We start from the raw sequence: 14,902 nt of genomic DNA on the forward strand, positions 1-14,902 counted from the left end.
ACATAAATGGACAAGAAAATAATAGACCTGTATGGAGATTCAATAATACATTGCTGGCAGACTCCAAATTTAAAAAGGAATTTCAGTTGAAAATAAATGAATTTTTTTCAGATTAATGCTTCAGAAGATAATTTATTACCTTAGAACAAAATATTAAAAATTTAGAGCTACAATTGAAGTCAAATTGGGATTCAAATACTTTTCAGGCTCTTTTAAAAACAAAATTTAGGTACAATGAAATTTCTTCTCAGTTGGCTAGAAAACAGTTGGTGTCTTATAAGGCTTTGTATTATGTAAATTCAAATAAGGAGGGAAGATTACTGGCTAATTATCTAAAAGCAAAAAAGAGAAAAAGAAATATTACATCAATTAGAGATGGAAAAAATGAAATTCAATATCAAACTAATAATATACTAAAACAGTTTTTGAAATTGTATGCAAGCTTGTATTCTTCTGTGCATTATTCAACTAAAGAAGAAGAAGGGTTAGAATTTTTAAAGTTGATTGAGGGACCCAAAATTCCCAAGCATGAAAAAAGAAAATTAGAAGCACCCATTTCACAAAAAGAAATACAATCTGCATTGAAGTCCCTTAGAGTTGGATCCGCTCCAGGTGGTGATGGATATACGGTAGAATTTTATACATCATTTCAAAACATATTTTTACCTCATCTACTAAATTTATATCAAGACCAACTGAAAAAAGGTTGTATAACAGGTACTATGGCAGAATCATTAACTATTGTTTTGCCAAAGCCAAACAAAGATCCCATGTTGGTTTCTAATTACAGGACGATTTCTTTGATTAATGTTGATGGGAAATTATTAGCGAAGTTATTAGCTTTACGTTTGGCCAAAGCTCTCCCTTATATTATTGGTATTCACCAAACGGGATTTGTTGCTCATAGACATTCTTCAAATAATACTAGATTGGCCTTTCATATGCTAAATTTGGCAAAAGAATTGGAGGATCCGGCATTTTCTGTATCTTTAGATGCAGAGAAGGCTTTTGATCGAGTAGAATGGTCTTTCATGTATCAGGCTATGAGTTGGTTTGGTATTGGTTCCGGATTTATACAAATGATTCAAACCTTGTATAGCTCTCCTTCTGCTAGATTATATATTAATAATATTTTTTCAGAACGTTTTTTCTTAGAAAGGGAAGTTAGACAGGGATGTCCGTTATCTCCATTGCTATTTAATATTGTTTTGGAACCCTTGTTATTGGCTATTAAACAAGTGAGGGCAATAAGTGGTATTCCTTATGCAGGTCAGGAATATAAAGTATCTGCATATACAGATGATATTTTGCTTCATTTGAGAAATCCTGAATCTACCATCGCAAATTTATTAGATCTGATTAATAGATTTGGAAAATTCTCTGGTTACAAAATAAACTGGAGTAAATCAGAAGTTCTTCCATTAAATGTATATTGTACAAAAGGATTATTTGAGGAATTTCCTTTTATTTGGAAGGAAGATGGTATTAAATATTTAGGTATTCTGATTAAAAGTACATTGGAAGAAACAATGAAAATAAATGAAAAATCTCTATTGGTAAAGGTCACAGAGATGTATGAGCAATGGAACTCTTTACACTTGTCTTGGTGGGGGAGAGTTCAAACGGTCAAAATGATGGTATTGCCGGTAATTTGTTACCAAATGGGTATGTTACCAGTTTATTTTCAGGGGTCCTTTTACAAAAAGTTAAATGTTATTTTGACAAAATTTATTTGGCTGGGAAAAAAAGCACAGTTACTTACCGTAACAGGTGTTATCCAGGGACAGCAGGCAGATATTCTTGACTGATGGGTGACGGCACCGACGGAGCCCCGGTACGGACACTTTTAGAGTGATTGCACTCTAAGAACTTGGAAAGTTCTGGTAAGCCGCACCGCGCACGCGCGAGTGCCTTCCCGCCCGACAGAGGCGCGCGGTCCCCAGTTATGATAAGCCAGCTAAGAAGCCAACCCGGGGAGGTGGGTGGGACGCAAGAATATCTGCCTGCTGTCCCTGGATAACACCTGTTACGGTAAGTAACTGTGCTTTATCCCAGGACAAGCAGGCAGCTATTCTTGACTGATGGGTGACCTCCAAGCTAACAAAAAGAGGGATGGAGGGAAGGTTGGCCATTAGGAAAACAAATTTTGCAAAACAGATTGGCCGAAGTGTCCATCCCGTCTGGAAAATGCGTCCAGACAATAATGAGATGTAAAAGTATGAACCGAGGACCAAGTGGCAGCCTTGCAGATTTCCTCAATGGGTGTGGACCGGAGGAAAGCAACAGACGCTGCCATAGCTCGGACTTTATGGGCTGTTACCGAACCTTCCAGAGTCAGTCCGGTCTGAGCATAACAGAAAGAAATGCACGCTGCCAGCCAATTAGACAACGTACGTTTAGAAACAGGACGTCCTAATTTATTCGGATCAAAAGACAGAAATAGCTGAGGAGCCGATCTGTGGGGTTTTGTGCGCTCAAGATAGTAAGCAAGAGCCCTCTTACAGTCCAAAGTATGCAGAGCCTGTTCTCCAGAATGCGAGTGAGGTTTCGGAAAGAAGACAGGCAGAACAATGGATTGGTTGAGATGGAATTCAGAGACAACCTTAGGGAGAAACTTTGGATGAGTACGCAGAACCACCTTGTCGTGATGAAAGACCGTAAAAGGTGGATCTGCAACTAGTGCATGTAGCTCACTGACCCTCCTGGCAGAGGTGAGGGCGATGAGGAAAAGAACCTTCCAAGTGAGAAACTTGAAAGTGGCAGTAGCCAAAGGTTCAAATGGAGGCTTCATTAAGACGGAAAGAACCACATTAAGATCCCAGATAACAGGAGGTGTTTTAAGAGGTGGTTTCACATTGAAAAGACCCCGCATGAACCTGGACACCAGGGGATGAGCTGAGAGGAGCTTTCCATGGACTGGCTCATGAAATGCCGCAATAGCACTTAAGTGGACTCTGACAGACGAAGACTTGAGGCCAGAGTCAGACAAAGAAAGGAGATAATCCAATAAAGTTTCCACTGCAAGGGAAGTGGGATTATGTTGACGGAGGAAGCACCAGGAAGAGAAACGTGTCCACTTCTGATGGTAACATTGCAGAGTGGCAGGTTTCCTGGAGGCATCCAGAATGGAACGAACAGGCTGAGATAAAAGTGTATCATGAGAAGTCAGCCCGAGAGATACCAAGCTGTCAGGTGCAGAGACTGTAGGTTGGGATGTAGAAGGGTCCCCTGCTGTTGTGTAAGCAGAGAAGGAAACAGAGGAAGAAGAAAGGGCTCCCTGGAACTGAGTTGAAGTAGAAGGGAGAACCAATGTTGCCTGGGCCACCTTGGAGCAATCAGAATCATGGTGGCTCGTTCCCTCTTGAGCTTGAACAAGGTTCTCAGAATGAGAGGCAGAGGAGGGAAAGCATATAGAAACAGATTGGACCAATCGAGGAGAAATGCATCCGCTGCCAGACGGTGAGGGGTGTAGAGTCTGGAGCAGAAGAGGGGCAGCTGGTGATTGAGAGGGGCTGCAAAGAGGTCTATCTGAGGAGTGCCCCACTGAGTGAAGATGGACTGCAGAGTGAGAGGATCGAGTGACCACTCGTGAGGTTGGAGAACTCTGCTGAGTTTGTCCGCCAAACAATTCTGTTTTCCCTGAATGTAGATAGCCTTCAGGAATAGATGGTGATTTATGGCCCAAGTCCAGATCTTCTGGGCTTCCTGGCACAAGAGGCGAGAGCCCGTCCCACCTTGCTTGTTGATGTAGTACATCGCCACCTGATTGTCTGTGCACAGCAAGAGAACTTGAGGAAAGAGGAGATGTTGGAAGGCCTTGAGGGCATAAAACATCGCTCTGAGTTCCAGGAAATTGATTTGATGTTTCTTTTCCTGGGGTGTCCAAAGACCCTGAGTTTGGAACTCGTTCAAATGAGCCCCCCAGGCATAAGGGGAGGCGTCGGTAGTAATAACCAGTTGATGAGGAGGTAGATGGAACAGAAGACCTCTGGATAGATTTGAGGATATCAACCACCATTGTAGAGACTGACGAAGAGATGATGTTACAGATATGTGTCCTGAGCAGGGATCCATCGCTTGGGACCACTGGTTGGCTAGGGTCCATTGAGGGGTGCGTAGGTGAAGACGTGCAAAAGGGGTGACATGAACTGTAGACGCCATGTGACCCAAGAGAACCATCATGCGCTTGGCAGAGATGGACGTCTGCAGAAGTACCTGTTGACATAGAAATTGAAGCATGAGAAGACGGTTGGAGGGTAGGAACGCTCTCATTAGGACTGTGTCTAGAACTGCTCCAATGAATTGAAGATTCTGAGAGGGAATGAGATGAGATTTGGGTAGATTGATCTCGAATCCCAGCAAACGGAGAAATAGAATGGTCTGGTTGGTGGCCGTGAGAACAGTCTGAGGCGCATCGGCCTTGATCAACCAATCGTCCAGATAAGGAAACACCTGAAGGTGGTGAGTACGAAGAAAAGCAGCTACCACAATCAGGCATTTGGTGAACACTCTTGGAGAGGAGGCAAGACCGAAGGGCAGAACCTTGTACTGGTAGTGACAACGATTGATCATGAAGCGGAGATACTTTCTGGATGCTAGATCGATCGGTATGTGAGTGTATGCTTCTTTGAGATCGAGGGAGCATAGCCAGTTGCCTTGATTGAGAAGGGAGTAAAGAGTGGCCAGAGACAACATTTTGAATTTCTCTTTGACCAAGCATTTGTTGAGGTCCCGAAGATCTAGAATAGGTCTGAGATCTCCTGTTTTTTTGGGGACTAGGAAATAACGTGAATAGAATCCCTGCCCCTTTTGATCTAGAGGAACTTCCTCTATGGCGTTCAGAAGGAGGAGGGATTGAACTTCCTGAAGAAGGAGGGAGGACTGAGGAGAGTTCAAAGCAGACTCTTTTGGAACACTTTGGCCCGGAAGAGTGTGAAAGTTGAGAGAGTAGCCGTGGCGGATGATGTTGAGGACCCACTGGTCCGAGGTGATGGATTCCCAACGGCTGATGAAGACAGTAAGGCGTCCTCCTATAGGCTGTGGAAGATGGGTAGCAGGATGGAGACTGGCTATGTCCTGGAGAACTAAGTCAAAAGGGTTGAGTGGATTTTTGCGAAGGGGGAGGCTTCACCTGTTGTTGCTGCTGTGCTGGTCTAGCAGCTGGCCTCTGTTGTTGTCGCTGACGTCTGGGTTGTTGCTGAGCTTGTGGCAAAGGGCGAGCAACAAATCGACGTTGGTAGGCCGACTGTTGGCGAAAAGGCCTAGAAGGTGGGGTTTTCTTTTTGGTTTTGAGGAGAGTATCCCACCTAGTTTCATGTGCCGACAACTTTTGAGTGGTGGAGTCCATGGATTCTCCAAACAGCTCATCCCCTAGGCACGGTGTATTAGCTAGTCGATCCTGATGATTGACATCTAGTTCTGACACTCTGAGCCACGCCAGTCGACGCATAGCCACCGACATAGCTGTAGCCCGAGAGGTCAGCTCAAAGGTGTCATAGATCGATCTAACCATGAACTTCCTAAGCTGCAACAGTGATGAAGTAGTGCGGCGAAAAGCAGATTTTTTACGGTCAGGGAGGTACTTCTCAAAAGTAGTGAGATCTTGAATTAGATGTTTAAGATAAAAGGAGAAGTGGAATGCATAATTCCCTGACCTGTTGGCTAACATGGCATTTTGGTATAGCCGTTTGCCAAATTTGTCCATGGCCTTTCCCTCTCTGCCAGGAGGGACTGAGGCGTACACACTAGCTCCCGTGGATTTTTTCAGAGTGGATTCAACCAAGAGGGACTCATGTGGGAGCTGTGGTTTGTCAAACCCAGGAATTGGGATGACTTTGTATAAGGAGTCCAATTTGCGAGGTGCTCCAGAAATAGTCAAGGGTGTCTCCAAATTCTTGTAAAAGGTCTCTCTCAAGATATCATGGAGGGGTAGCTTGAGATATTCCTTTGGAGGTTGGTCAAAATCCAGTGCTTCAAGAAAAGCTTTGGATTTTTTCGACTCAGCCTCCAAGGGGATAGAGAGAGAGTCACACATCTCTTTTAAAAAGGATGAGAATGAAGATACATCTGGTCTAGAAGATGGATCTAAAGTAGAAGGATCCTCATCACCAGATGAACATTCCCCTTCAGAGAGCATAGGGTCCTCTGAATCACCCCATAGATCAGGATCTCGAATTTGAAAACTGTGTCGAGAATCTGGGGTGGAGGGATCAAGATGTCGGGACTTGCGTACCGATTTTCCTGATCTCATAGAGACGGTACCGGGAGATTGCCGTTGCACCGGTGCCGCAGTCTGAACAGCCTGATGCTGAGCAGTCGACTCTGGTGCCAGGACTGGCATGGAAGTAGACTGTGTCGGTGCCGACAAAGAGGAAGCCGAGAGCATAGGCTGTGCCACTATCGGCACCGATGGCTCAGACCGGACCGGTACCGGAAGGTTCGGTACCAGGAGTGCAGGAAGGATTTGTTTTAGCTGAGTTTCCAATTGCACTTGTAAGACGGCAGCAATGCGCTCGTCTAAAGTAGGCACCGGTACCGCTTTTCTCTTCTGCGGTACCTTTGGTGCCGCTCTACACTCCGAAGAGGAACCCGATGTCGAGGGGCTTACCTCTATCGGTGCGGAGCGCTTCCGTGGGCGCCTCGCGGTCGGCAGGATTGGGCTCTCTGCTACTTTGACCGGAGGACGCTCCAGCGGGGAAGGCTTCTTAGCCGGCTTACCTGACTGGAGCGGCGCCGACGCGGTATCGCGCGGCGTCGATGAGACGGGTGCCGACTGCGTCGGGATCAAAGTAGGGACCGGTGCCGCCGTGTCCGACATGTCGGTACCGAATAATAACCGTTGCTGAATTTGACGGTTTTTTAGGGTTCTTTTTTGAAGAGTGGCACAGCGTGTGCAGGTGGATGCCCGATGGTCAGGTCCGAGGCACTGCAAACACCAGTTGTGCGGGTCAGAGTTAGAAATAGGCCTCGCGCACCGCTGGCACTTTTTAAAGCCGGGTTGGGGGGGCATGAACGTAAACACGGCTTCTGCCAAATCGAAGGCCGAGGCCTCGATGGTGGCAGCAGGCCCCGCCGGGCAAAACGAAAAAATAAGAAGAAAACCAAAATTCGGTTTTTTTTTTTTTTTTTAAAGAAAATAAATAAATAAAAAGAGGGAAACAATATTTCCCAAGAAGTTTACGCGAGCGGGAAGGCGAAAAATAGAAAAAGTTCAACAGCCGTTGAAACGTGCGTCTTCTTGGCTCCGCGGAAACAAGAAAACTGGGGACCGCGCGCCTCTGTCGGGCGGGAAGGCACTCGCGCGTGCGCGGTGCGGCTTACCAGAACTTTCCAAGTTCTTAGAGTGCAATCACTCTAAAAGTGTCCGTACCGGGGCTCCGTCGGTGCCGTCACCCATCAGTCAAGAATAGCTGCCTGCTTGTCCTGGGATAAAATAAGAATTGCTTTATTATCTCTGCAAAAACCAATTGTGGAGGGTGGGGTAAATTTTCTCAATTTTTTAGGTATCCTCAAGCCTATATAATGCGTCAAGGTATGTATTAGATCCTCCCTGAGCTCTTGGAACATATGCCGGATTGGTTATATCTTGAGTGGAAAATCATGTCCCCGATGTGACTGTCTCATATTTTAAATATTAAAATACCTAATTATGCTAAGGATAATGTGATTTTATTGGACACATGGAAAACAATTAAATTTATTGATAAATTAACAGAGGTCCCCATAATGAAATATACTTTGCAGTCCTTATGGTTAAACTCCAAGATTCAAATAGGCAGTGCTGGGATCGCTTGGAAGAATTGGATGCAGGGAGGTATTCGGACATTAGATGATGTTATATCTAATGGAAATCTGCTTGATTTTTCACAATTGCAACAATCATTTGGAATTTTAAAATCTCAACAATACAGGTGGTTGCAGTTGAAGCAGGCTATTTAGAGTGGGTTCCCTGAATGGAAAAATGTAAAAACTTATTTTAGCTTGCAAATCTTTTGCTACCAAACTGATCTAGTAGGACATCAGGCTGCCCAGTGGTATAAATTGATTTCTGGATTGAATAAAAAGCCAAAAAATAGTCTTAGAGATATCTGGAGCATCGGTGGCCACGAATTCGGACTTGGAGATTGAAATGTACAGCATCAGCATCTATGAGACAAACATGGTTATTTTTGTTACATAGAATTTTCTGGACCCCAGTTAGATTAAATAAATTAGATAGTTCTAAATCTAATAGATGCTGGCATTGTCATATTGATATAGGGACTTTGGATCATTTGCTATATTTTTGTCCGTTTATAATTATATTTTGGAAGTCAATTTGGGGACAAATAAATTTAGTTTTAGATTCAAATGTTCCACTATCATATGAGGCTATTATTTGTGGAATGATATTACATGTGAAACCCATTCTAGATAAATATAAGAGTCATCTATTTATGATCCTAACAGGAATAGCCATTCAATTATTACGAGTAACTGGAAGAACCATGATAGAATAAGTTATACTTTTAGGTGGGTGAATGTGTGCACTATATACAGATGTGAACGAATTAACGCAGAGTGTAAAGGATTTAGTGAGGTATTTAATAATGTTTGGAGTCCATTGACTAAATTTGTAAAAATATTATAATGTATATTTATCATATCCTTCATTTGGTTCATTTATCTGTACACATCCAGGGGGGTGGGGGGTTGTAAAGAGGGGAGTAAATATTGATAGTGTCATTTGGGTAACTTTATTCTTTATTTGTATTATATATTAGGTTATATTGTGCTATTATTATATGAAATTCTTGAAATGATATCTATGTTACCTGTACAGATATTAGTGTAATGTATGTAATACCTACTATTCTTTCATTTGTATGACACTGTTTTTGATTAAAAATCAATAAAGAATTTTAAAAAAAAAGAAGTTACTGCTTTTTTTTTTAAAGCACTAACCAGCAAGAGCTAGTCTTTCATTCCATATGCTACTTTTATATTGCCCTTCTGCTCTACTGCCACGATGTTAGAGTCTGACTATTATGTTGTTTGTTTTAATTATGTTATATGATTTACTTTTTTATTGATGTTTGATTGTACTGTATGCTGCATAGAACTAAATGTAGATGAGCAACTTATAAATATGTTAAGAAAACCCTGGAACTGGGCTCAATTTCTACTGCTGTTCCTTGTGACTCTGGGTAAATCACTTAACCCTCCTTTGCCTCAGGTACAAAATAAGTACTTGTATATAATATATAGACCACTTTGACTGTAACCATAGAAAGGTGGTATATCAACTCCTAACCACTTTTTTTTTAAAAAAAAGAGAGAGAGACAGTTTTATGTTTACATAAAGGCTGCAATATTGGGACAGACTGCAGATCCATCGAGCCCAGATCCTGTTTCCAACAGTGGCCAAATTCAGATCACAAGTATATGGCAAGATCACAAAGGGTAAAACAGATTTTATGCTGCTTATCCTAGGAATAAGCAGTGGATTTCCCCACATCCATATTAATAGCAGCTTATGGACTTCTCTTTTAGGAAGTTATCCAAACCTTTTTTAAACCTTGCTAAAACTGCTTTCACCACATTCGCTGGCAATGAATTCCAGAGTTTAATTACAAGTTGAGTGAAGAAATATTTTCTCCTGTGTTTTAAATCTACTATTTAATAGCTTCATTACATGCCCTCTATGTTGTCATTCTGTTCTTTATAAGTCTACCATTTTGCCTGGCACCATAATCAGACTCACCGATCTATAATTTCCTGGATTACCTCTGGAACCCTTTTTAAAAATTGGTGATACATTGGCCAACCTCCAGTCCTCGGGTACCAGAGCTGGATTTTAAATATAAATTGCAAATTACTAACAATAGCTCCATAAATTCATTTCTTAGTTCTATCATATTCTGGGAGGTAGACCATCTGGTTCAAGCATTTTGCTACTCTTTCAATTTGTCAAATTGCCCCACTACATCTTCCAGCATTACAGAGATTTGTTTCAGTTTCTCTAATTCATCAGCATCGGATACCATTTCTGGCACTGGTTGTTATTGCACTTTGACAAATAACATGCATTCTGTGGCTCAATTTTGCCACTGATAATGAAATTATTCCTTTTCTGAACAAATAAATGACATTTCTACCAATTAAATGCCCAAAGTTATAAATAAAACTTTTTGATATTGAGTTCTATATGTTTTTGTTTTTTTTGTTACTATGTAGGAAATATTTTTACCTGCTACAAGCTAACTTATTGTATCATCCACTAAATGAAGTTTTGAAATTAAAATGTTTTATATACTTACTTGAATAGAGGAATCCCACAAACAACACATTTGTATGTTCCATCAGATTTATTATCTGTGTAGTTTCCTGCAAAAGCACTATAAAACAAATAAAAGTACGATGAGAAAATCAACAAACTATGACCACTCTAAAACCTTTAAATAAAGCAGTCTTCTCCTGCATATGAAGCTCTCAATGTCAACATTTTTCATTGAAAAATAAGTATCCAAATCCATAAACTCTTCAAGAAAATGGATGATTTTAAAATCTTTTTAAAAATTTAAAAAACTGTGGGCCCTAATATCTAAAATCCAAGAAAACTCTTATTACAGAACCACTGGAAATGTAGCTAGCAGAAATAGAGAGGTATTATCTCCCTTACATTGATTCAATAAGGAACAAAAAAACTAACTCATTCACGAAAAGATCATCAAAAACAAATAAATATAAGTATACATTCAACCACTTTCAATAACGCATATTTTTTAAAAACCCATGTAAATTCAAATGTCATCAAATATACACATTTGAATTGGATACATTCATGCATACTGACTAATTTCATATTATGTGAGCATTCCTTATCTAAGAAACCGTTTGCATAAGCAGTCAGTTATGAACTTTAGAGGAAAATGAAGAGATTGAGATGTTTCACTATTTAGATCCCTGTGAATCAGTCAGGATGGTTAAACAGACTATTGTTAAGGTTAAATTCCTAATGGGTTCAACAGATATGAAAAGCAGTATTCAAATTCACAAGAAAAACTACAATTTTTATTTTATTTTAGCAAAGAAAGATTGAGAATGAAAATATATACCATCAAAAATAAACTATAAAAAAATAGAATCTGCAACAACTGGATATTCCAGCCTCTGCTTCACAACCTAAGGGGGTCTTTTACTAAGGTGAAATATTATTATATAATATGTTGTATTTACAATGATCTGTGAAGGATTATCAAGTGTGTACTCAATGAAATTGTATAAATTTATGTGATACACTTGTTGTTATATGAAAAATGAATAAAAAACTAAAACTAAAAAAAAAAAGAAAAGCAGTATTCATATTCTAATCTAATCTTAAACACTTATAGACCTCTTAATCCCAAAGTTGGTCCAAAGCTATTTGCATTAATATATATAAGTTTTTAAATGATAACAAAAAAATTAGGTCCATAATAAAATTTCAGCTACCCTAGTTTAACCAAGGTGTTTTTGAAATGTGCTTTTAAATATTTATGGTGCATAAGAAGACTGTTGTTTAATAAATAAAAGTATATTGGTTCAAGAGTGAACTACCTGAAATAGAACAGAAATATCAAGCATTTTCTTAAAATAAAGCTCCTTTAGGTTAAGGGAAATATAATAAGTAGCAATCTTTTGATTTAAAAGATAATTTACCAAGAGAATCATGAGTTAAATTCACAGGCACCAATCCATTAGGAATTTTTAAAACAAAACGCACTAATTTAAAAAGTGATACAAGCTTCATTCTGAAGTCCATGAAACATCATATACAAGGAGGTAACTCATTCTGGCAACAGTATTTAATAAAAGCTAGAGCTTTCTCCAAACCTTTATGGATATTCCATAATATATAGCATTGCAGTAGTCTAATTCAGACAATAATAAATACTGCACAATTAATGCATAGTATCCTTCATAAAAATATACATGAATAGCAGTAATATAGTGGAATATCTTTTGTCAAACCTAATTTGCATATTTTGACAGGTAACAATGCCCACTTCTGTCATGCCAGCCAATCAGAAGTAGTTTAAGGTAACTTTATTTCCACAGAGCCCCCAGGAAGAGTCCATTTTTCCCTCCTCTAAAAGGATTGTTTAACCAAGCACTGAACAGCTTATGCTGTCCATATGTATCTGTCTGTTTTGCATAGCCCACAATCTCACATCCCTCCACATGTCCCCATCTTGTGAAATAAGCATGAAGTGAGGGATTAAAACAACAGAGCAACACCTTCCTTTCAGAAAAATCAGAGCATGAGAAAAAATAAAATTAGGGTTTTCTGTCTTTTTCTGCATGTGCATACAAAATGCCATAGCTTCCTAATATCCTCTCTCAATGATCTCTCTGATTTTGTTTAACCAAAGCTCTGCACGAAAAAAATAACCAACACCCACTCATCAATCACCCTCAATACCTCCCCACCTGATACTAAGTCAAATCCAACACAGACTCAAGGTAAGAAAGCCACAAATGTAATTCACCAGCTCAAATGTTTAACCCTCTTAAACTTATAACAATCTTACCCTTCATGTGCTTTGCTATCCCAGTTATCAGCCAAGGCAGATATGGTGACCTAAGGAAATGGCCCAGAAAAAACCCTTCTAACACAGACCCCACAACTTAAGAACAATCCCCACTTCTCCACATACCCCTACAACAAAAACCCCTCATTAATGCACTTGGATTATTGTAACATAGTTTATCTTGGGTGTACTGTACTACACAACTCCTAAAGAGGTTACAAACTGTTCAAGAATTATATTTTCGATTCCCAAATATGAAAGGATTACACTTTACTTTGTTTAATTACATTGGTTACCAATTTCTGCTAGGATAACTTATAAACTCTGTGTTTTTAATATTTTATATGGCCTAGCTCCTTCTTATTTGCTGGATTTAGTTTCCTTAATGACTGGTAGACAAGGTCATTTACAACGAAATCAATTCTGTTTGCAATTTCCATCGCCTAAATCGGGGGTCGGCAACCTGCGGCTCCAGAGCCGCATGCGGCTCTTTTCCACCTTTGCTGCGGCTCCGGTAGTGTGTCACGCAGGCATGCAGCTTAAGTCCGGCGTCGCGGCGGGAAATAGCCATGCTGAGCAGTGAGCTCAGCACATACACAGATGAAAGCCTTGCTTGCTGATTGGTCCGGCGGCCCCGCCCCGCCGGACCAATCAGCAAGCAAGGCTTTCATCTGTGTAGTGCTGAGCTCACTGCTCAGCATGGCTATTTCCCGCCGCGACGCCTGAAAAAGAAATCATCCTGGCCGGGGTCGGTGTCATGCTCCGGAGATCTACAGCCTTCCTATCTCCCTCTCCCTTCTACCTGCTTCCGGCCACATCCCCTGCTCCGCGGCTCTCTTCGGCAACTCAGCAGCAGCTTCTGACGTCGGGGCCTACCCTCTGCGAGTCCCGCTTGTTTCAACTTCCTTTTTCCACAAAGGCGGGACTCGTAGAGGGAAGGCCTCGATGTCGGCAGCTTGTCTTGATCACTGCTGCTGACGAGTTGCTGAAGAGAGCCGCGGAGCAGGGGGGTGTTGCCAGGTGCAGGTAGAAGGGGGAGGGCCAGATGCAGGACTCGTGGGTGAGGGAGCAGAAGAGAGAGAGAAAGAGAGAGGGGAGGGAAACAAAAGGAAATCTTTCATACTGGGCTGGGCCGGAGTGGAGGGAGGGTGGAAAGATTCTGGCTACAGAGTGCAGTAACAAAGGAAAAGGGGGGGGGGAAAGCTGAAAATGGAGATAGTGACACAAAGAAGAGAAAGGGTAAGCAGGACCTACTGAATAAGGATAGAGATACAGAGGGGACATGAAGAGGAGGTGAAATAGAGACATAGAAGTAATGCTGAAAAAGTGTGTGGGGGGAGATAAAGACATTGAAAGGGCAAATGGTGAACATGGCGTAAAGATAAGGACAGAGACAAATGAAGATTCTGAAAAAGTGGTGAGATAGGGATATAGGTGAGATGGACACAAAGAAGGGTGATGCTGGAAAATAGGTGGAATGGTAATTCTGACAGACACAGAAGGGAAATGCTGGATCAAGGAGAGATGGGGCTCAGGCTGGATGGAATGAGGAGAAATGCCTTGTTGGCCCGGAACTTCCTCTCCTACGTCAGAATTGACGTCAGGGAGCGGAATGCTGGTCAGCGCAACACTTCTGCAGGGAAAGCTTGGGACGGCGGTGGCTTGGGGGCTGTTCCCCGATTGCGGTGGCAGCAAACCGAGTGGCTTGGGGGACGGCACGGAGACAGAAAGAAGGGGGAACAGGGAGACAGAAAGAAAAAGTTGGGGGAGAGAATGAGGTCTGGAGGAGAGGAAACATACAGGAGGCTGAAAGAAAGGAAGAAAGATTGGATGCACAGTCAGAAGAAGAAAGTGCAACCAGAGACTCATGAAATCACCAAATAGCAAAGGTAGGAAAAATGATTTTATTTTCAATTTAGTGATCCTGTATATAGCATTAAGATAAGAAACAATATATGCAGTGTTAGATTTGTTTTATAATGGTTTTGCGGCTCCAAGTTTTTTTTTCTTTTCGAAAACGGGTCCAAGTGGCTCTTTATGTCTTAAAGGTTGCAGACCCCTGGCCTAAATCAATTAAGTTATTCCGTCAATTTAGTGCTTCTTTTAGTTATCAACTCTGACTATTTGGAATATACTTCCTCTCACTGTTAAATCAGGAATTAATTCTTTAGTTTTTAGAAAGCTTTTAAAAACAGTTTCATTCAAGAAATTTTTGAACTGATTGCTTTTATGATTTTTTTCAAAACTGCCTGTTTAACCAGGTTTGTTTCCGGTCATCTACTTTATTTTAATCCGCCTGGAACTCATAAGGGCTATGGCGGAATATAAAAAGCTTTGTAATATAATATTTG

General features: G+C 41.1%; 1 protein-coding gene across 4 annotated transcripts in view; it reads right to left on the reverse strand.

The window, feature by feature from the left end:
• MSRB3 (methionine sulfoxide reductase B3) overlaps positions 1 to 14,902 on the reverse strand; it is a 160,837-nt gene that overhangs the window by 43,250 nt on the left and 102,685 nt on the right. For all 4 annotated transcript variants that reach the window (XR_004540667.1, XM_033959002.1, XM_033959003.1 and 1 more), the window contains exon 4: positions 10,299 to 10,376. Coding sequence is in view for 3 of the 4 variants with exons in the window: in XM_033959002.1 (XP_033814893.1) it covers positions 10,299 to 10,376 (78 nt within the window). In the remaining variant the exon portion in view is untranslated. The remainder of the gene's footprint in view (positions 1 to 10,298; positions 10,377 to 14,902) is intronic.

The sequence above is a fragment of the Geotrypetes seraphini genome, chromosome 9 (genome assembly GCF_902459505.1).
Source record: "Geotrypetes seraphini chromosome 9, aGeoSer1.1, whole genome shotgun sequence".
Classification (NCBI taxonomy): domain Eukaryota; kingdom Metazoa; phylum Chordata; class Amphibia; order Gymnophiona; family Dermophiidae; genus Geotrypetes; species Geotrypetes seraphini.